The 23,897-nt window shown below is 39.6% G+C and overlaps 2 protein-coding genes and 1 long non-coding RNA gene across 5 annotated transcripts; 1 reads left to right on the top strand and 2 right to left on the bottom strand.

Annotated features, from left to right (window-relative positions):
- Positions 1-2,002: 2,002 nt before the first annotated feature.
- slc25a42 (solute carrier family 25 member 42) lies at positions 2,003-10,336 on the bottom strand. 3 transcript variants are annotated; one of them, XM_056421465.1, is made up of 8 exons: positions 10,055-10,336; positions 8,390-8,532; positions 7,742-7,853; positions 7,520-7,545; positions 7,066-7,232; positions 6,807-6,923; positions 6,209-6,360; positions 2,003-5,738 (listed from the first exon to the last, which is right to left on the bottom strand). In XM_056421465.1, exons 2-8 carry the CDS (start codon positions 8,447-8,449, stop codon positions 5,389-5,391), a joined length of 984 nt encoding a protein of 327 aa, XP_056277440.1. In that variant the 5' UTR covers positions 8,450-8,532; positions 10,055-10,336; the 3' UTR covers positions 2,003-5,388. The 3 variants fall into 3 exon arrangements, with proteins under 3 accessions (XP_056277440.1, XP_056277441.1, XP_056277443.1); XM_056421466.1 differs by having other exon boundaries at positions 8,390-10,336; XM_056421468.1 differs by having other exon boundaries at positions 7,520-7,801.
- Positions 10,337-10,476: 140 nt separating this feature from the next.
- Positions 10,477-13,870, bottom strand: armc6 (armadillo repeat containing 6). Its single transcript, XM_056421041.1, has 7 exons — positions 13,443-13,870; positions 12,862-12,947; positions 12,208-12,778; positions 11,946-12,091; positions 11,717-11,848; positions 11,432-11,569; positions 10,477-11,326 (listed from the first exon to the last, which is right to left on the bottom strand). Exons 1-7 carry the CDS (start codon positions 13,561-13,563, stop codon positions 11,114-11,116), a joined length of 1,407 nt encoding a protein of 468 aa, XP_056277016.1. The 5' UTR covers positions 13,564-13,870; the 3' UTR covers positions 10,477-11,113.
- Positions 13,871-16,870: 3,000 nt separating this feature from the next.
- Positions 16,871-20,054, top strand: LOC130198331 (uncharacterized). Its single transcript, XR_008832620.1, has 5 exons — positions 16,871-16,937; positions 18,337-18,381; positions 18,448-18,496; positions 18,743-18,832; positions 19,002-20,054. It is a non-coding gene; the product is annotated as an uncharacterized LOC130198331 (long non-coding RNA).
- Positions 20,055-23,897: the final 3,843 nt, after the last annotated feature.

Below are 23,897 nucleotides of genomic sequence, written 5' to 3'. Positions count from 1 at the left end.
CTTTTTTCAATGTTTTATTTTCTTCAGATTTTGATGCTGTTTATGGAGTTCATGCCAATTCATTTTCATTCATATAAATAAAGAAATAATGATATTTTAGTGCAAAGGCCCAATAGAAGCTAACGAGTTAAGCTGTACATGCCAGAATATTAAATATCTGCTAGCCCTATCTCTAGTTTCAATATTAAATATACTACTAAATAATGGGGGGGAATTACAATACAAACTGATCTATATTACTTTTAGTTTATTCATTTAACTTTTTATCTAAAAGTAATGCGTCATTACATTTTCTTTTTGGAGCTAAACTTAAAAAAACAATTCAGGCCTACACGTGATCCACAGGCCTAAAGTACAGTGCAGAATTGTATTCTCTGTATTTTCAATTAATAAGAGAGAAATGGTAAGATTGTTTAAAAAAAAACAAGCAATCATTTTGTTTTACATCTTTCAACTTAAATCGTGCATCTTGGTTTTTTGGCAGAACATTTTGTTTTGTGGCACAATCAGAATAAAATATGTATCTTTCATCAACCAGTCAATATATTTGTTTATCAGTTTTCACGGCTTTGCGTTAAAATTAAAAGGAAATTGAGTTAGAATCCATTTTAAATGGAAGAGATGTGTTTGCTGCTTTTATTTCAGAGAGAGAGAGAGAGCAGCCATCATCTGAATAAATGTAAATTGGCGCTGCCTCCAACTGGCATCATGCCAAGTATCTATAGCAACCACGTCCTCCAACAGCCTCGTCCATCCCTCCCTCCTTCACTCTCTAATTAGTCCTCAATCTTCCCTAGCTCTTTTCTTCTGGTGCATTTTCCCCCACGTTCCCAGAAATCTGTGCACAAAGAGTCTGGTCCGAGCTCCCTGTCCAGTTCAAGAAGAAAACCAAACGAAATATTTAATCTCATTTAAACAGCCTCTCAATTAAGACAAACGTACAGTGAAAACCCTTTCATTAATAACATGTGGATTCCTTCCTTTCTCCATAAAATTATTACATCTAAGTCAAATCTCAACACCGTATATATTTAATAATATCAGGCATTTAAACTAATTATTATTGTTTACAGTTTGCTCAGGTCCATACGTTGCGTTCACGGTCAAGTTCAACGCTTCAGCCGGGCCTCCGGCCTGTGACCCGCCTCACCTTCTATTGGCTGCAGCGCGGTCCTGCACCTCCACCTAGCGGTCACCTGGAGAACTTCAGCTGGAGGAGTTCACTCATTCATGGGGAGGCAGCGTCCTCTAGTGGTCACTAGATATCATTACACACCACGTGTCTTCGGCCTAAACAAAGACACCTTACTTTCTAAAGTGACCCGAGAAATAGATTAGATAAATAAATAAAAATTGCATGAGAAATTGAAAATAAATAAATTGTTTTCCAGAATAAATGAATGAATTATGAATGTTCCATTTTTACTGTAAGTATTTATAAATATTCTAATTAGATATTTTTATTTACCATTATTATTATTCATTTTTACATTAGTTTACTTATTTATATATAAATGCATACGCATTTATATACATTCTTTTCAAATTTATTATTTATACTTATTAAACTATATTCCAAATGTAATTATTACTTTTCATAAATATATTTATATCCTTATTCACATATTAATCTTCAATTTGTGTATCATATTCTGTGTTACTTTGGGCCACTACATTACTATTAACAGGCAACTCAACAAGCTTATAATTAATAGGAAATGTGTATGTGTGATTATGCTTCAGGCGTTATTTGAATGTTATTTCTCACTAGTTTACGCAATGCCTTAATATCTTCATAATTTACATTTAACGTACAATACAATAAAAGATGTTTATTTTAAATCAAAATAATGAAACAATGGACTAGTCCGAGTGTTGAGCATTAACGTCAAATACCACATTGGAAAAAAAAATATTGATCCTAAACTTTAAATCCACAAAAACTACAACGGCATCATTCAGGCACTGAAGGAAAACAATGAAATAATAACAAGCATCAATCTGTTGTTAACATCCACTTTTATGATGGAATTGTATATTTCAAAATGTCCTACAGATACATACAGAATAAACCCAGGGTGTGGTATTAGTAGCTCGGTTTACATTCAGTTGGCACAAACCACAACACAGCGTCTTATCGCTGCTGCACTGAAACAAAACGACCTGCTGGACGTGCAGCACGTAGGATTACCCACACAGGGCCAAAACAATCACATGTGCTTCTACAAGAGCACTTGTTTTTTTCATCCCATTTTGTTTCCAAAACTTTTTAGTTGGAGTGATTTAGTATTCTTCATCAGTAGGCCACTTAATTTCTTGCTAAATTAAAACTTTTTTTGGCATTTCATGATTGTCTGTTTTTTTTTAAGCAGCCTGTTGTTACTTTCCTTATCACAGCATTAACATACTTCACTTGATCTTCAGGGAGATGATGACATTACAATGCTCATCCAATCGGAATCAGGGTAAAAAAATACTTAGACTGGTTGGAATGGATGGTTGGAGTCTGCGAGGGAGCCGCGGTTCACGCAGCTCTCCCGAGACGGCAGAACACGGCCGAGCAGTTTATACGTTTTACAAAATTCACAGAAAAACTGGACCTTGAGTAATACATCCAGTCAGAGGTCTAACAATGCTCACACCATCGTCTGCACCGTATATGTGTAACTTCACAACCAAAGCAAAGGCTAGACAATGGAAGCAACCTTCAAAAGGGTCGGTAAGCAGCTCACAGTACAAACATTCTTTGCTAGGCACTTGAGATTCAGGAGCGACCCGTCATTCAGCGTTCAGCTGCTGTTCTACATCACAGCATTGGTGCACGCTTCAGGGACAGCGAGAACACCCCGATATGAACAGACGACACTGTGAGCCTGAACGCATCACCAGTGTTTGCTTAGAGTCTGTTTGTGTCGGCCCCGAGGGCGCTCCTACTCCTGGGTCCCATTTCAGGAAACAGGTTTAACAAACTCTGAGGCTAAACACGAACTCTGAGTTGATGAAGCCTGAGATGGGAAACTTTGTTTTCCGGTGTCACGAACCCCGAGTTTAAGTCCGCTCTCTTTCTGAGGATGAACACCAAGTGTCTTCATCTCAGGGTTGAACAGACCTGCTCATTTGAACAGCGCGGATTTACTGAACAATGACGGAAACAATCACAACATCCATGAACTGACGGGTGCAATGGTGCTGGTCAGACAGGCAGGTCGGGGGAGGGGTGACTTGACCGAATGAGGGCAAAGTGAAGCAGCCGTTCCAGACGGCTGGGCATCGAATCTCAATAATTTCTTTGGTACCGACCCAAAGCTTTACGCAGATGAAATGCCAGTGTTGGACATTTTTATGCTGCTTGTGTTTAGGAATATTTGACATTTGAGAAATGTGGCCTCTTGTTAAATGGAAAAAAAGGTTGATATTAAAGTGGCAATAGACAACTTGTAGGCTATTATTGTTGCCGCCGACGTCACAAACACAACAGGATTGTTTTCCTCAGAGCCGACAAGTAGCAACTATTTGATTAGTGAAAGGGAAAACAATTACTCAATTTGGTTTTAAGTAGTGATCTCACAAAACATTCGTGGATTAGATTCTCAAACTCCAACTGTTGCTTTTCTACAGCAGTGAAGCTTGTGGGTCGTCTGCCTGCTGGTCAGTAGATGTAGTAAATTATCAATGTTAAGACATTACGAAAACTATGACAATTTGTCAGATGATTGATCAAGTGTGAGTGCCAACATATCAGTGGGCCGCACAGTGAAACATACACATTTAAATACCAATACTTGAGTTTCAATGTATATCCTTACACATACAAGGACAGGACAACGTCCTGCACTCTGCACCCAGCTGCTCCCTCAGCTCACCCTCCTCCCTCGGTATGTGGTCTAGGAATAGAAACTATTGACACTCTTCAATGACTGGGCGCCCCCTGTGTCAAGACTCCCCAAACCGTCTCAGACAGTCAAATACAAACTGAGCGGTCAGTCCCGTTTTTGACACATCTCCACATGAAGCTTGACATGAAAGAACATCGTGAACGTTTCATTGTGTGCCGAGATAAACAGAACACTGAGAATACTGAAATAGAAAGAGTCACGCCTGGAGCCGAGAACTGAAGCGGTTTCTTCTTGAGGTGTGTGTGCATATGTCCAGTGCAGCTAATTCATGAGTGAATACCGGCACAGCTCGACAATGTTTTAATGCTCCCAAAACAACAGCAAATGGAAGACAACATTTAAAGACGTATACGTGTCCGTCTTCGTTCATGACCAGGGACTTACTGGAGGTAGACAGAAAATAATAAACTCTTTTCAATATTTAAATCCAAACCAAAATAGTTCTGAGATTACCAGAGATATAGCGACACCTCTCACACAACGTCAAATCAGTGTCTACGATCCCAAATTTGGAAAAAGGCCCATCGACTTGCTTTATGTGTATATCATGGCACCGCATGTCCAAAGAGGTTATTTTTCAACTAGTCCTCACGTCTCGTAGACATATCGGTCTGCATGTATCGACACACAAACAACTAAACTTGCCTTCGCAAATTACACTTGTTTTCAAAAGGCTGATTATCTTCACAGCGAAGACAAACTAAATTATCTGAGCGCTCTTTGTCCTTCATGTATGTTGGCACTGGCATATAATCTAGTGCAATAGTCTGCAGTCCTCACTGGAACTGAACTACAAATAAAAGGCTGTGAATTCAATCTTCAGGAGCTCCACTTATAGATACTGGACTCCTAATGATTTCAATATATTCAATCTGAACAAAACAATGTGCTAGACAAGATGTTTGCTCCAAAGTCGTACTCTGAGAATTTATGTGCTTTTATATACAAACACCACTAATATCATAGAAACGGCAACACGCTCATATTCAAAATTTTGGAATAATTTCTCCAGTCAATAATAAACTCACTCGTGACTAAACTAATCTCAATGGGGTTATTCAAACAAATGCATCCTAAAAGGTAACTTAGAAATGAGTGGCCTCCTGCTTTACACTAGAAGGTGTCCGTTTGAAGCCGACACACGAGGCAGGAGACACCCGAGTGGGTACGGACCTCTAAACTCCCTGACTGACCCTCACAGGCCTGGTCCACGAGGGGAAATGCGTTATAAATTACGTGTGCACACAACCACACAGAAAATCAGAGTATATTGCACTGAGCTGTACATGACAACAGTGTGTACAGGTATTCTGTACCATCCAATATACCTCACGCCCACAGGGACTGCACCTCCCGCTGCACACCGACAGAGCCAAAGAACACATCAACATCCCGCATCCTGAGGCTGTGTGTGTTTGCTTTCATCCAGCAACACAGAATTGTTCCTCTCTCCTTTTCTGTTCGGAGGGTGGAAGGGGAACTCGTCGCCCCGCTATCCCCGTTTCCCTCTCTCTGTGTCGCTGTTACCGAGCCGTAACTGATGCAGTTTCCTCAAGAGAATCTGCGTCATGTCAAAGGTGGTGAAGCTGATCCCCACAGCAATGGGCCCTTTGACCCAGTTCATACTGAGACCTTTGTAGAGTCCACGGATGACCCCTTCCTCAGCTACAATGTCCTTCATGGTGCCCAGGATGGTGCCGTACGTGTGACCTGTGACTCCTGCAGTCTGCATACGACGTCGCACCACGTCCAGAGGATAAGACGCCGACTGGCCAAGAAGTCCCGCACAGGCTCCAAACGCCAGACGTTCATACGAGTAGGGCTGGGGGCGCCCGCTGCGCTCTACATGGGAGAGGAGGATGTTAAGAAGTGTCACAGTAAATACACTCGGGCCACTTATACTTGGCCTTAACGTCTGTTTGAGCGTCACTAGAATGGCCGCGCCGTGTCCTTCGGCCCACACAATGTGAGACGCACCAAAGCGATGCTCTATAAACTCTGCAAATTGGAAATGGTTTCTGAAAGACGTCGGTGGCAGCGGGACACCTCACCAAAGCAGGATGTGTTGGGATTATCAAAATGTGGTAGTAGTCACTTAAAATTGATCTTACTAAATATTTCTTCATCGCCCCAATGTTAAAAGAAATGTCTGCACCGCTGCTGTTATGGCAACGTACCAATAAACAAAAAATGATCATTAAATCAATTGATAAATAAATTATTGTTAGGTGCTGCCCTATTATATTCAACATTATCATTAGGTGCGGGAAAAAAGGGTTCAGTACACAATTAGATATAGACATGAAAGTTACCGAAATGTAATTTCTTCAGTGTTTCATAGGTAAAGAAGCTGAGACCAGCATAGGGAATAACACCCAGCATGGTGGGAGTAAAGCCTCGAAACAACGTCTTCAGGCCCTCTTCTCGGGATATCCGCACAAACACGTGCATGATGTTGCTGTACCTAAAAATAAAAAACGACAAAAAAACAAAACCTATTAGCATGAAACTTGGTGAGGAAGTCCATTCAAGGCTAAACAGGAGCACAAACTTCCTCAGATGTCTGTGCGGTGTATACAAGTATCCATTAGAACAGATTTTATTTGTATGACCACCTATCAAGTCTTTAATAATGAATATTTACTAATAATCAACGGCTTAAATCAGTGCCAGCAACAAGCGCATCATCCCGAGGAGATCTGACACCTGACAGACAAATATTTACTGCAGTTGTTCCAAAGTATTCAAACCCTCTTGATAAGCCATCCAAATGTTCCATATGTTATAGTCAACCTTACAGGAGGACACCTAACAGAGCTCCTTGTGTTATTTAGCTGTAGTGCTATTGTCAGTGTGTATGTGTTAAATACCCACTGATGACTGTCTATCAGTAGTTAAAGATGATCTTACATTTCCTTTGGTGTTACAGCCATCCGAGCTCGCACCATGTCCAGAGGATAGGTCACCATGGCTGCCGTGGCACCCGCCATGGACCCAGCCAATAACCGTGGTACTGGAGGAAGGACGCTGGACCACAGAGAAAAACAATTGTGTGTATTAGCCTCACAGATTTTGTATTACCCCACAAGATAAATAAAGACACGATAAAGGTCATTAGATGGGCCAACGGACCCGAGTAGTGGGTCTACCAGAATAAACTGACACGTACTTCCCCTGAAAGCCATAGTAGCCTCCTAACAGTCCCTTGTACTGCTCGTGTGCACAGAACTGGATGGCGGCGTATGGGATGACTCGCACCATGGTGGCAGAGTTGCCCCTCCACAGACTGAGGAAGCCATTCTTCAGGTAGGTGCGGTAGATCAACCTGTAGGCTTCCTGTGAGGTAGCGTGTGCACATGAACACATACATGCTCATGATTCATGATCATTTATTTTTGTCTTGTCTTCTTCATTTGAAATAACTCTTCCACGATCAGACTGACAACTATTATGTTACTAAATAAACATTGCATGCAATTTGTATGCAATTTCATTTTAACTCTGAATTAAACTTTAAAGTGTGGCTTATGTTAACTGCAACAGGTGTGAAATAATCCCTTGTTATGAATAAGAATCACAGTTTAACCAAGAAACTAACATTAACAAAAAGTGATTAAACATACCTTGGCAGAGAATCTTGCTGAAGACACTAGAAAACAAAACATATGAGCAATATAAATGTCCAGTGTTTATGTACATCATCACTCATTTTCCAATATTGTCATTGGTATAAATACATCACAAACATACCATTAGCTCCAGATATAATTCCACGGCATATATGTGGGTCATTTCAAATTTGAAAACACTTTCCACTTTTAAGGTCAGCTGAGAATTCAACTTGCCTTGGAAGATGATTTTAGTCCTGTCCAATGGGGCGACAGCTGTCTTGGCCAAAGCCCCTGCTAAAGCCCCAGAGAAGAGCGAGTTGAGGACAGACCGAGTGTGCTTGAGGCCCTGCATAGTTACGGAGGAATCACATTCAGGGTCATCAACACCAACAGAGTGAATCCTGTGAAAGCTGCCTCCTTATACCAAGTTGTGTTTGAGATGCTGTCGATCATTAACTTGGGAGTTATGAAAGAATAATAGATCACATCGGAATAACTAGTTCACAAACCATAACAAATGGGAGTAGATGAATTAACCCAAATACAGAGAAGAAGCCATGAAGCTCCTGAGCTCAGCCTAATGATCACATCTTACACATGCAATACAGCAGAGCAGCAAGCAGAGAGCACTTTAAACAAAAGCAGCACATAGATAAAACAGTGACACTGAAATAGCATTTGGATGCCACAATTGAAGAAAATCAGATAACGACACTTATTTTTTCTCCACAATAATATGGTCATTGCTCACGTTGATTAATGTCTCAGGTCTCTAAATGAGACAGCTGAATAACATTGACAGACAAAAAAGGAACAAAAAAGAAAAATAATTAATTGTTGGCCGTTTCCCTTAAACAACTGAATCATGTCTATAAATGTCACCTCATAGCTCCCTTCTCCCTGCGTGAGTGTTGCCCGTTGTTCCTGTACGCCAGTCCCCATCCCAGAGGACTATGCGCGGCTGTCACCGAGCGGGCTCATGAATTCAACCACCGCAAGAGGGGCACCAACACCGGAGCCCAGAGCTACAGAAGAGAGCAAACGGGCAGAGAGAGAAAACAAGATCAGTTTTAGGCAAATCTAAATATACAACAATTGACAAGATATTGTGGTGGATAAGCTTCTGTGTCAGGATGAAGTGACACGCATGACATTGCCAACACTGTCTACGAATAAAGATTTTGCATTCAGGAATATAGCTGGCTTCGTCAGGCTGCACTTGCAGTGAATGCAAACTAATTCAAGTCTAGACCTGTTTAAACCTGGAGACACAGACATATATTATAGTGTCAAAGCGTCATGTCAATAAGTGATGACCAACATCTGTGCTAACAAGAGACTGTAAAGACAACACCCAACTAGAGTAAATAGTTACCTCGAAAATAATTCATTTATATTTAACCAACTTCCACACCATTAAAGGCTGTATAAACACTGAGCTAGTCAAGCTACTGCGAGGTACACCCACAAATATCTCTTGACGGTTGAAGTTGAGTTGTCGGTGAAAGGTCTTTCTGAACAATACAACGTCTGCATGTTGAACAATGAGCTACCCATTTCACTGGACAAATCACCTCGTCATGCAACCTTCAACCCCACAGGATCATATTACCCACTGCGCAGGATAAACAGCCAAGCATTGCTCAAACCACTTTACATAAATCACAACTCAAACGTATGTATACAATATACAGGATGTAAATGTAAAAAGTTAGCATGTCTGTTGATGTAGGTCTGCAAGACATATGTTCATGACAGCTACCATTTTTTCTAACATACATATATGTTATTCTAAACAGCAAAACAACAATAATGGTGAGAACAATAGTGATATAGCTCATATATAAATAACGGATTATCCTATTTTTATTTACTTTTTCAGTACATTATTCCATTTAATGTTACAGTTCCCCATTGGAAAGTTGTAATACTTCACTAAAGATAAACTTGATCCGGCTTCAACCACTGTCCTGAACCAGCCTCCTTCCACATGCATACCATTGTATTGTTTCCTTCTTCCTTACTTCTAAACCTGTTAACTAGGTGTGCCTCAGGCTTGGCTGCAGGAAGTTTCCAACTCATCTATGATCTAAAATACCACTCACAGCCATGAAAAGGTCGCCCTTGAGGATAAACAGTGTATATTTTTAAACACATTAATAAATATATATACAGCCGTGTCTTCTTGCGTGTAGCTCCAGGAGACTGCATTGCATTATGAGGTGTTTGTCTACCTCCTGGTGTTCTTGTTATGTCAGGAGACAAACATCTTTTAACAGCTTTGTATCCCGTATTTCACCATTTTCCTTGGCATGAAGAATATTATTGTTTTCAGATTAGTTCTGTGAATACTTTCATTGCATAACTACAATGACATGTATGGTAAAAAATACATACAGGTTTGTCCAAAATTAGATATGCATCTATAAAATAAATACCGCGCTTCCTCCGTCTCTGCCTGGTCCAACCGCCAGGAATGTCGAAACTTGCCCACTTTACAACCTATGGACCTGTCAGCCGTTACAAACACCAACGTCTCGTTCTTACCTTACAGAGCTGACACCAGCTCACAGCTTTCTGGTGCTTTGGCGGCAGCAGGTTGTTCGGAAGCAGTTTTCAAGTTAGCGAGCTGTTAGCTTACTGCTACATTACCGTAAATGTTTCTCTGGTCAACCTTGTTGTGTGTATTAATAGTGCGCGTGTATCTTTCTAAAAACGTCTCCTCGCGTTGACGGCACTGCCTTTCACACATTCATCACATTCGTTGGGTCTGAAGTGACTTTAACTGACGAGCACCGTCCATGCTGTGTGACTTCTGCCGTTACTACCCGTGACAGCGTGGAGACATTGGATTCTGACAAGGACGAGCACAGTGGCATTCTGGGAAATGAAGTCTGTACGACAAGGTGGCTGTTTGGATAGGTCGGTTCGAGGGGCGTCAACTTGGAAGGAAACAAACGGGCTCAGTATTATTTCTCAGAAGTTATTTATTGTCCGTGAAGTTGACAGTTTAACCGCGTGCGATGATCAGAGCCATAGTTGTATCCTAATGATGCCAGATATACACTGTCATGGTGTCTTTGGTAGGTAAGTATCAGATATTCCAGTTGTTTAATAAGTAAACCATATACAAACAAATGGAAATATTTTTGATCTGTAAAGTATAAGGCATTAAATAGATGTAAAAATGTGGCTATGCCAACATCAGAAAGGAATTTGCACCACATAGTGCAGTAACATTCTATGCATAGAAGCAAAAACACAGAAATCATACAAATTCAACTCCTACCATTCTAATTACATAACTGTGATACATATAGATATATATATACACACAATTGGGCAATTGGCATTTGTAAACAAAATTATAATAGCTAACAAAACATTTTTAAGAGGACAATTATTACTTTAAAAAAAAAAAAAAGGATTGGAAAACCTATTCAACCTCAAAAGAGCACACTGCGGGACTAGCTTTTCCCAAGCAGAAAAGTGTACCTGGGTAGATGCATCTTCTTAAACTATTGGTTTGGTACACCAACATAGCATTTAATCTTGCTTTGCATTTCAGGCCAACTCATGGGAAGGAGTGATTGCTGTCCTCTACTTTCAGTTGGTGAGGCTGCCATGTTTGCCAGTCCACAGCTCTCGGAGTTCCACCTGGCATCCCAGATCTCTGAGGGCTGCTTTACCCACATCACAGCAGTCTTCATGGGTCTTTAGTGCCTCGGCTATCAGGGCTTCTGCTCCCATCTCCAAGATTGGTTTGCTTAACTCATTCATACGTCCGACCAGGTTTCTCATGACCATACATGCCTGTTTCTGTTCATAAAGAAATAAAACAGGGACAGAGAGCATTGTCAGACTATCAGAGGACCAGTTTGTTTAAGTAAGCATATTCATTATTATTACATGACTTCATATCACCTGCACATTTACTGCATCTTTGTGTATCTTCATAGCCTGCACAGCCGCCAAGGCACCTCCATTTTCCATGATGACTTTGCAGTTGTCGGGTTTTCGCAAAGCAAGGACTGAGAGGCATGCACAGCCTTGCTCACACACCTACAGCAGAAGGTGAACACAATCTTAGGACATTTGCAGAATTGATTTATAACTCAACTTGATTGTCATCCAACAAACTGAATAGAAACAACCAATATTAAAGTTTGTATATAAAATAAAAGGTAAATATTAGGATATTCAACTCACAGAAGAGTTGTTCATGTGTCTGTTCATGGCAATGACAATGAGCTGGACTCCTCCAGCATCAACAACTGCATCCTTCACATCGTCATTTCCTGCGACAGCTTGTATTGCGATAAGGACCTGCCGAACCAACTCCTGCAAGAAGAACATCAGTTCAGTGAGCAGAAGAAAAACATGTAAATCAAATCTTGAACCAGTTTGTATTACAATCCCTTGTTTTCAAGTTGGCTACCGGTTTCTCATAGCTGTCCGCCAGCAGCGTCATGATGAGCTTCAATCCTCCAAGATCACAGATCTCTTGACAGAACTCATTCCTTACAGCCAGGCGGGCGAGAGTGGCACACAGCTCACTCAGAAGAGAAGTATTAGCAGCGTGAGCTGTGAGGGAGATAAGTAAATTACATTAATGAAATCAGACTCTGACTAAGAAAAGACAAAGTAGTTGAAGTAATTATGCTAAATACCCACATAAACTAGGCATCATTTGGCCTCACCTTTTGCAGCGTCAACTAAAACCTTCAGTCCATTGTGCTCAAGAACAATAATCTTGGCGTGTTCATGAGAATTCCCAAACGCGACACGGATGTCATCGTCAAAGGTCATAACCCTCAGCGCTGAAGAGGCCATCTTGACGAGCTCAGCACATCCACCGTGTTGTGTGATGGCACCGATCAGAAGAGGCAGGACGCCCGCTTTGATCAAACTCTGCCTGTTCTTTTCATGTTTCAAACAGCAGTGACGCACAGTACAGATGACTGCACGCATAACAGAGGAATCGGCCTTGTATTTCTGAAGGGCATTCAAAAGGAACTGCTGGCCCTCTGCATCCATCAAGTCTGGCTGTCCATCTGTCAATCCAGCCAGAGCAGTCAGTGCAGTCAACACAGCTTCCTGCTCCTCCACACTCTTTTTGCAGTAAGAGAGGATGACGGGGTAGGCGTCCTTTTGGGCAGCCAGGTACCTCTGGGCAAATCCAAGTGAGCATTGCACAGTGAAGAGTTTTATGTCTACCGTCACTTCCTTTAAACTGGCAGAATCTATCCCAGTGCGGAGGGAATCCAACATCTAGAAGTGGGGGGTAAAAAGACAAGAGATGTTGACACTTTTGCAGTCAGTGATTACCCATTCACCAAAAAAAAGGAACATACCTTTAAGACCTCGTGTTTTGGCTCCTCTTGCTCATCATCAAATGAAACCACTGGTACAGCTTTTACAATACAACGGAGGTTCACACCTGCAGCCACACATAAGATTGGTGTTAATAACACAAAATATCAAACACAAAAAAGAAAACATGCAGTAAGCATTCAAAACTAAGTTAAAACGGACAGGTGCGTAGGAGTGTGTTATATGGTACCTTACTGCACACTCTGAACAATCTGAATGTAAGAATATTAACTATCCAAAGAGGAATCTTTAAAAACAGTCACACTGCAGCTCAACTTGGTGTGTGGGTTGGGGGACAATTATTCAAGTTAATTAGGGGATGAAAAATATATGACGATTTATTACTTAAGCATCTTAAACTCAACATAAAGGTACAGAGGTGTGTATTTGTGGCAGTCTCGAAGGCACTAAGAGGGTTTTAATGTATGCATATTTTCCAGAAACAGCAAGACATGATGTCTAGCACGTGGTATGTTTTACTTGTCATTCTGATTCTGAAGTATTGATCATAACCGGCTCAGCCTCCTCCATTGTCAGTCACTGATCTTTCTAGCTGCGTTACCTTGAGACTCAAACTGCTCCACAGACTCCTTCAACGCCTCGGCGGAGTCCATCTCAAACTCCTCCATGTTTTCTTTGACAGCAGCATCAAAGGTTTCCTGTGAGATCATCCGCGCCGCCATGTTCACCGATGAGGTCCGCAGTCAAATTAAATTAAGTGTGTAATAAATTGATCGTGTGTATTCAGTTTGATCAAAGATAGCTAGCAATAGCGACAGTTAGCTAATAGATGTTGTGTGTATGCTCTCGTTGAGGACGGTCTGTTGGATTTTAAAGTTACTGGTACATAGAGATGTTGTAATGTAATGTTTTTCCCCCCACTTAATCAAAATATCTTCATAAATATCACGAGTCAAATCCCCTAACTGCTACCAACGCGTGACGGACAACCAGCTCCACTGAAGAAACGTCCACCGCGGTCGATTTACGCAAGTTCCGTAGTCGTTGTGTTCACCGCTTGAAAGCATTGATGTTTACGGCGCTCAGAAAGGGCGTACATCGAACAGCGTACGTGAATAGTAACTTTCTCAAAATGTGCCACTCATATAAAGCCTCGGTCGGAACATATGCTACGGAGCATTGGTTCCACCAACAGGTCGTTTCTCCCTTGGTTCTGAAGACAACAATTTCATGACCTGTGTTTTATCACTGGCTCCCAACACGGGAATACATTTACAATTAGACGGGCCACGTTGTTCCGTATCATGAAGACGGAAGCGCTGCGTGAGGTAATTTTAAGTGAAAGCTATTTTTTACAACTTTACCCTAAAGGAAAATAAAGGAGGCTGTTATGTATGACATCACCCATGATAAACTCGGTAAACTCCCGTGTACAAAACAATATGAAATACACTTTTGAGGTCAATATGTTGTTGTTGTTGTTGTTGTTGTTATGAAATAGCCTAAATTACACAATATTTGAGTTAGTTCGTTTGTCTCAATTTTCCGCGTGTGGTTTTATTTTGAAGAAGAAAAGGGATTTTGTATTTTGTATTTTAGATTCCTTTAATTGGACAAGCTCACTGTTTAAAAATCCCTGCTCAGTGTGATGCTGGCCCTTATCTTTAGTTTATTATTTTCCCTGCAGTGGTTCATACCACAACACGTATCCTTTTTGTGTATACCATGATTACGCACACATTAATACAAGATGTGTTACCTCAGCATCAATCCAGCTCCTCACAATCATACACACACGTTTGATAAAGAGATGTGTCTTGGAGCTAACCTTATAGGACAATAAAATCCCTCCATGATTTATATTATATTGATATCCAAATTAGAAGATGTGGAATTTGAAGCAGCGAGGGTCCTACTTTTCAAAATAGGACAACAGGTTAGTGCAGATGATACTAAACAGTAATGTGAAAATTAGGGGTTGGGAAATTTAAGTATTATATTTCATCACATTAATACTTATTCGGCTATAATTTAAATGTTTAAAATTATCTACTTTCTGTTACAGAAATACCTTAATTGTTGGCTTTGTTTTAGTAATTCAACTATTGCTTTCTCTTTTCAGGAACTTGGTCAAGTCTGCAAAAACCAGTGCGGTGGAAGGCCATCCAGATGTCTTCAACAAACTCCCTACTGAGATCCTCCTCCAGCAGCTCTCTCGCCCCGACATGCTCCGCGCTCACGAGAATTCATAGCAAGAAAATAGCAGCTAAACTATGCTAACAGTGCTAGCTCTCAGTGTCATGCTATCCTTGTGCCTCATTGTTTTACCTCTTATGTATGTCTTTGTTTGATTTGTTCCAGTCTTACAACAATCAATCTTTTAGAAAATGGACAACACGGCTCAGCTAAAATAGTTTTAATTTACAGTAAAAGTAACAACACAAGTGATTCAAACTATAGTTTCTCCTCTTCATCACTTTCAATAACACATTTTCGCTGCTTCTGAATTTCCTCTTGGTTGTTGATGTCTATCAATATCGCTCATTTTGAAAATGACATCAGAGGGCAATACCTGAGGGCAATATCCGTATCAGACTGGCGAGGAGGGCAATACGTGGCTGGCATGACGACCCATTAGCCAATCAGAACACTTGTACTGTCGTTGCCATATAATAATTAATCTTTATTCATAAAGTAAATGTCAAAATGTAAGCTAGCTGTCTAATCCTGCCCAGAGGAAACGCAGGTCGAGGACAGCTTCACTAGTGTATTGCTGCTTATGCTTCAACTCTGTCACGAAACATTTTTGACGATGGGTGCCCTTTTTTTGGTTTGAGCACCTGCCTCCCAAAATGTCTGTGCACGTGCCTGGTCCTCCATAATAAACATCTACAAAAACAACGGATACGAGTGTTTACTCGCTGCAGTGTTTGCCGTCTGCCACTAGAGGTCGTCGTTGTACCATCTACAAACAAGTATCCTCTTATAGGTCAGACTATTAGCATTTGCATTGAGATTGCTGACAAACTGAAGCTTCAGGACCAACAATATGTTGTAGTGGGACAACAACAAAAAATACAAAATTACTCTAATAGTATTCATTATATTTATAAATTATACAAATTGTCAATATTTGTGTTTTGAAGATATGGAACAAACAAAGTAATATTTGTAAAATAGAATTAAAATATATGCTTTTCCTCTTGACTTGCCAAACTGAGAGTTATACTCAAAAAACGATTCAAGCCCTCCTTCTTAGAGGTGATACATTTAAATATGGTTTGATACATTTAATTAAATCAATTACAAAAATGAAGATATTTATATTTAATGTGTCTAACACAAAATGTAGGAATACTTTCATTCATTAGATTTGTTTAGGTTAGATGGTGTGCATATCAACACAAAATAAATGTGTTTAATTGGGGCTACCCTTTGCGCACGTGACAGATCTCGCGCTCTCAGTCGTCTTTTCTCCTGACTGTGACCTGACAAGATTGCAGCAAGGTTAACGCAGACTCATACCAACTAAATTACTTGGTACGTAATTATATTAGTTTGTCATATTATGTTTAGAATGAACCTCGCTACTTTATAACTTGTTTCCCCTTCTTTGTATTACTTTATTACTTTGTATTACTTAATAACTTTTTTGATAACTTTTGATTACTTTAATTACTATTTTATTATTTTACTACTTTTTATCATTTTTATGACTTTTTGATAACTTTTTACTTTTATTACTTTTTATAACTTTTTATTACTTTTTCATTACTTTTGTACTTTTTCATTATTTTGTAATTGTTTATTACTTTTGTACTTTTTTATTACTTATTTACTTTTATTACTTTTGTACTTTTTCATTACTTATGTACTTTTTATTACTTTTGTACTTTTTTATTACTTATGTACTTTTTATTACTTTTGTACTTTTATATTACTTTTTTACTTATTTACTTTTAATGACTTTTTAACTTCTTTATTACATATTTACTTTTACTTTTACGCTCTCAGTGATCTTTCCGTCTTTTCTCCTGACTGTGACCTGACCAGAAGCAGCAAGATTAACGCGGGCTCAACCCAACTAAATTACTTCGTAAGTAACAGTATTTGTTTGTCATAGTAGTTTAGAATGAACCTCTTTCAATTCATGCCTTCGTTCTGTAGTAATTCCCACAATATGGAACAGCCGTGATAATTTAGCCAGGCAAAATGTCCGAAATGGCAGGCTAGCTTATAAACTAGGTAGCCGACGTGGTTAGCATTATAGACAAGTCGTTGTCGGGTCACTGCTCCGACACAGCGCCGCAGCGAAGGGTCTGCACTAAAGAACACAATGGAGAGTCGTTAAACTAGCGGACTACGGGTCTCGCCCTCTCTTGCGCCATAATGTAGGCAGGCAGAGCGAGCCGCAGGAGCTGCTCAGTTAGCGTTGTTTTACGGCAGCAGCGTAGAAATAGAATTAAAGTAGAACGGACATCTGCATTCAAGTGGACATAGCAGAGCGGCGGACCGTCCGCATTGTAAAGAACAGATCTGTTATGCGTTTATTATTATGCTCTGGTCAATACGCAGAGTAAGCTATTATCTTTGGAACTGGGCAAACAAACAATAAACACATCAATGTTGATTTTACTCATTGTATTTATATGACCGTTGCGCTGCTTGAACGCAGGAGTCAGTGAGTTAGGTGACTGTGGGCACATTGTCATGCGTTGCATTAGAGACGCCAAGTGGCGTAGAATACAATTGCTTTTTTGTTCTTGAATTTATCCCTCCTCTATTACCGTAGTTAGTTCCTTTTGTTTATTGATTCTACTGAGAGAACATGCAGCAGCTACGTTTCCCCTTTACTGCTTGATAGCCTTTCAAGTTCTAAGTATGTGAGTATTTATGTATGTCGCATGTAAATACCTGCTACTGTATATTATCTGTAATACTGTTATAGTAGAATATGTGTACTCATCACCATTTCGTCAAGTAGTCAGGGGATTCATGTTGATGGATGCTAGTAATTTCTGGCATGATGGCGTTGTGCTGATTCGTGGTTTGTTTTCATGCATATGTGTGTGGACAGTTAGTAAGGTCATGTCATGTTATGTTTCCACAATTTTACAAAATTAAGATTCATACTATAAACCATAAACTCTACTCTGGATTTCCGGGTCTTCATTTCATGGATCTGCTGTTGGCTATCTGCTAAGTAAACTTAGAGAAGCAAGAGAAGAATAGTGATGCTGTCAATTTAAAACAAACACAGCATAATTATCAAGGCAAAGAGAATGATATTTTATTGAAATGACAGTCTAAATCTCATTTAACATGCGTTCATAATTAAATGGATGTTATGTGTAGCTTTAGTGTTGCTGTGAAAGGTGAACTGCTAGTCCATTCTAAATACATTTTATCAGAGTGCCCCAAAGCACTTCGTTTTTGTGGCCTTGGGAGTATTCCAGCATTTCACACCACTAATATATTTATCTCATCTTTTTCAGTTGGATCAACGTTACCAAGCTCCTTGAAGCAATCTCCTAATGATAGTAAGTAATGGGCAATATATTCAATTTCAGTGTGCTATTTGCTAATTATGTTGTTCTTCTTTCTAGGAGTATGCACATCACAGTGTAAAGAATGCAGTTTGGAACTTTATAGCAGGTATTTGTCTTTGCAACATTACAGGCAGACTCATGCGCATTTTAGGGACAGTTATTGTTACCCATGTCCATACACGGATTGTCTATGTCCATTAAATTCATGGAGTAAGCTTTTAAATCACACATACAAAAGCCACCCTAAACAGAAAACTCCAAGGCCAGTAGAAGTACCAGTGTCATGTGTGCTTTTATAGAGATTTAGTAACAGAACAAGAATTTCTTTCTTGATTTGTCACCCCTGTTTCAGTATGACATCGACACCAGGAGGGAGAGCATCGTGAGAAGCCTTGTCATCGACCTCAATGAAGACCCAGACTCTTTCTTCAAGGAGTATCTGGTAAGTTTATTACAATATGTTACCCATGTAGTGTCAGAACAGTGTTACCCACACTTATTTTGACCATGGCACACTACTTAAAAATGGTCAATCTGTATATAATCTCTCTCCTCTATATATTTGTTAATGGTTTTACTTAACACGAGTATTCTGTGTCTTTGTTGTTCAGGCCTCTGCTTCTGAGGATGCAGAGAGGGACATTGCAAACACTGTCATTGTAACACTCTGTTAATGTTGTGTCTGTCTCCCCGGTGATTGTTCATTCCCTGCACCTGCCCTCAGCCTCTCCTGATTGTTTCATTCCCTGCACCTGCCCTCAGCCTCTCCTGATTGTTTCATTCCCTGCACCTGCCCTCAGCCTCTCCTGATTGTTTCATTCCCTGCACCTGCCCCAGCCACTCATGTCTCAATGATCCCCAATGCTCCACACCTGTGTCCCCCCCCCCCATTATATATTCTCCCAGTCTTTGCCTTGTCCCCTGCCACATTAGTGTGTGTTTTGTCCCATGTGCCGATTCACCTACGACCAGTCCTTCTTTAAGTAAAAATGTTTGTTTTGTGTCACTCAAACCTGAAGTCAGCCTGTTCTTTTGCACCTGAGCTTTACCTATGTGAACCTGTGATAGTCATGGGGATTTACATCATCCGAAGAGATGGGGAGCCAGAGGACATGGGAATTGTGATGGAAAGCATTAAAGTCCTAAACGACGTTGACCGTGTCATCGTGGCGTTCATCGTGCTGGTTGGGCTCATTTATGCCCTTGATCTAAGCTTCCCAGAAAACTTCAAGTACACCTTGAGTTCCTCCAGAAGGTCTTCATGACTTCAGATGGGCACAAGCTGAATTCCAAGATACAGCAGCTGAAAATCAAGTTGTTTGCATGAGGTGAACACACAGAGACAAAGTGCACTGTCAAGTTTCTTCTTTCTTTGAGTTAACTGGGTGTTTATCTTTTACCAGTTGCTGAACTGTTACAGGAGAACCGTTTCCAGGGTATTTGATGAGAAACAACTCTTAAAATGTTCTTAAAAAATAAACATGTTAATACCGTTCTTCTGTGTATTGAAGTTCAATTGAGATGTTTTGTCACTGACTTCCTGATCAGTCCGTTTATTATTTTCTAATTCTTACATATATATATTTTAAATGCAGTCGTACAAGTGATTTATTTCGGTCGTTTTGACAATGTTAAACTTATTTGCAATAAAAACGTCAACTGTGTTTTGTCTCATGTATCTTAATGGGGGTTTACATTTTAAAATGATATACTAATTGATTATATATTAATTTCTATTTTATATTTTGAGTTGGTTAAATGCAAATAAATGTCATCATTTTGTGTGGAATCAGGAAATCAGTAATCATAAGATAATAAGATTGACTGTTGCCTATTTGCACTGTTTCATGATAAAACATTTTGGAATATATTTCTCTCATTTCCTGTTTTACTCAAGTCTTCCAGATGGTGGCAGCGTTAGTCTCAAATGATATACTTTATATATTCAATGTTGCTATCCATTACACCAGAATCAGTTGTGTGCTGTTTTCCATTCGATATCCTATTAAATGACTGGTAGAACTGTTGATTTAGTAACACCACTGCTGGACTCTTGATTTATAATGCTAATGTAGGGTAGGTGCATTTTTTCAACTGGAAATTTCAAAATAAACTTCTAAGTTTGCTAAGTGCTAAAGACTATTTTACTTTATTAACTTATTTTATACATTGTATGATATGTTATGAAGCAGAATGTTATATTTGTGTTATCACCATTGTCATATCTGCTGAACTTCAACAAATCTATAACTTTATAAATACAAATAATAAAGTAGTCTTAATTGTTGATTATTCTGTATCAGAGGCTGAAATATAACTGCTAACTGAAAGAACATCAGCAGGGGGTTTCATGTTTAGCCCACTTAGTACAAAGCACAGCACACTGGACATCATAGCCAACTGTGTCGCAGGGTCTTAGACATTTCCATGTACCTCTGTACATAATGTAAACTTGTAAGCAGACTTGATACTTTCTTAAGTTGCCACTGTGAAGGCTGCATTCAGTCACAGTTTCTGGATTGTCTTTGGGTCATGCAGTGCCCACTTTTCAGATGCATCTTCACTTACACAAAACACTACCATACGGCGATGAAGTTAAACATATTAGTCAACTTTTAAATTTTATATCTAAAAGCATAGCATTAATTTAAAAAGAGTCCGAAATCTAAATTGTATTGTTTATATGGTATATAGTGAAGAGTTATATGTTGAAATCCAATTTTCTAACCACAATAGATGAGATTTAGATTTTAGTCACAGCCTGTCCTCTTTAAACATTTTAGGTTCAGAAGACAAATACAACTTTATTCGCGTAAAATGAACATCCATCAATTGTTTGATATTCGTAAATACAGAACCTTGTGTCTGACCTCAGAGGAACCACTGAGTACATTCTGAAAGACATGACATCTTTGTTAAATGCTGAGGCATGAAGAACGTGAAGAAGACCAGGACCAGGTCACCTGTTTAGAAAAAGGTCATCAAAAGGCCTAATGTTGCTAATGATAAATAACCACCGGTTTCCAACTGTCTGAAGAGATTTTGTTAGCTTAAAATGGTGATAAAGTTAATGCCATTTAAGTGAAAGAGACGGGCTACAGAAAAACGCAGCACATTAGGGGGAAAGGGGAATTGGGTTATGAATATCACAATATATTCAAACCTCAATATCCTCCTTGGATAACAGGACTTTTGATGATTGAAAGATAACTCATCAGGCCAAAGCACAATGTTACTGATCATTCATCCTGACATGTGTACTTGTAAAACTGCCCAAACTTAATTTAATATCATCGGACTTAAAAAAAAATAATAACGATAAAACACGATAAATGTACTGAATGATTTAATGAATCCAAAAGTATGTGATATTGCTTTGTTTAAAACGTAAATCATTTGCTCTATTATGCAGAATTCAGATATTTTATATTTTATTTCTACAACTGAAAATATTAAACATGTGATCCGATTTTGACAGCGCAATTGCAAAAGCACGAGAGTAAACACACGCGGAATAATAACTTAGAGTGTTTGTGTTGATTCGTATATCATAAAAATATCTTCAAGATAGGTTCTTCGTATATTTTTCACGTATGAAGTCCTGCAGCCCATCGGTATTCAATGGAGATCCTCCGAGGTATCGTGTATTTCTAACACAAATACATATTTTGAAACATAATAACATCGAGTTATAACATGTCTCTCTTGTAATATTTCCTCGTGTCTGCAACTGTCGGGAAAACATCCTTCACCAACAAAAAGTACAAACTTTTTGACGCTCTCGACCTATCGGACGTAGCTGAAAGAGCCACTTCCTGCCAAATAGTGAGCCCGTCTAATCGTGACTGCAGCAGCTACTTCCTGCATTGTTACAGTACTTAATGAGGATTAAGTTGAAGCTGTCATGTTGAAACGGGCGGCTATTAGGCCACCTCCACAAGGAGAGAGTGAGGAGGCTGATCCTACGACTGTTTGATTTCAGAGCTGATCCCTTCACCTGGCCAGGACCTGCTGATTGACTCTGTCCTATCAATAGGCTACATACTTTACATATAGTAGTCTATATTAAATCAACATCCATTCATACAACATATTCCTTCATTTGAGAAATAATAACTCTAAAAAAAGAACTATCATCATCACTGTTATAGTTATGAAGGATGAGTCATACACTTAATATAGATGAGGTGGACAAAGAAACAGGACCACCTGACGATATTATGTAATCCAATACAAAATCCCATTCAGCCTCAGAAAACGCTCTGACCTTTATTAAACTAAAAAAATATATTTGTAGGCTGATACTTGTTGGCATGTTTCATTGTGTCATATTTCAAAGTATTATTCCACCTCTGACATTTATTAAAAGACACATTTTATTTGCTAATGGCTGCAGAACCATAACCAGGATTTTTGAAATACTGATGTTATGAGTCTCCCAAGAGCCCACACACAATTGCCACAACCCCAGAAAGAAATATGACCAGGCTTTTTAAAATTTCTAAAAATATTTCTCAACATGAGTATTACATTATTTTTGAGAGCCAGGAATCGTGGTCTTGCGGTTAGTCATTGGACATTTTTACATGTAGAAAAGACATTCATGGTCCTCAGAGGATGATCCATACATCTCATGACATGTCCTCTAGCTCCACCTTGAGATTTACATTTTTCGCTCAGGTTGCAAAACGCCCTGAGGTCATGTTTTCAAGTGAAGCTGGCTCGGGTTGGTTCTTACTTAAGTTATTTCTGGCTGAGGGAACATGAACAGTGACAATAATTACAGAAAGATTCATTGTTATCTGTAAACTCCAGAGTGCAGTTCATTCTTTGCTTTCAGTTGGGTAATTATGAGGATGGCCCCTTGGTACAGATATCATTGCATTTATATGTGACAACCATATAGCCTCAGTAGATGGAGTGGCGGGATGGGAGGACGGAAACAGTCAGACTTGATGACACAGCATCATCTCTCTCTCTCGCTTTTTATTGTCATTTAAAGAACAGCAACAAAGAACGCTGACAAAGCACTCAAACCCCCACCTGTCAGAGAAAAGCCCCCTGCACACTTCAGTCTTTACTTCAAGATCACAGTGTTTTAAATGTGTGTGCACTGTGTGTGTGCGTGCGTGCGTGTGTGTGTGTGTGTGTGCGTGCGTGCATGCGTGTGTGTGTGTGTGCATATGGATGTCTGTGGATGACAGGATTAGTCAAGTTCACAGTGATGCAGATGTGCTGTTGACTTACATACACAGATCTGACTGTAACTGCAGGCCTGGTTGACTGGTTATTAATGCAACCCTCTTTTTAATCGCTGCGATAAAGCGAGATGTGTTGGGTTGATGGTTTGATGATATGGGGTCAGGGAGTCATATGTGATGCTAGCATCAATCCTAAAGAAACGTGAGGAAATTATGGGATGCTGCGGTTGGGATAGGGATCCGAATGTGGCGCTGAAGCAGGTTCCGGCTGAGAGCCTGTGCACATGAAGCTGAGGTGGCTGGTGT

The sequence above is a fragment of the Pseudoliparis swirei genome, chromosome 8, assembly GCF_029220125.1.
Source record: "Pseudoliparis swirei isolate HS2019 ecotype Mariana Trench chromosome 8, NWPU_hadal_v1, whole genome shotgun sequence".
Classification (NCBI taxonomy): Eukaryota; Metazoa; Chordata; class Actinopteri; order Perciformes; family Liparidae; genus Pseudoliparis; species Pseudoliparis swirei.
This window is presented reverse-complemented; position numbering and strand designations above follow the sequence as displayed.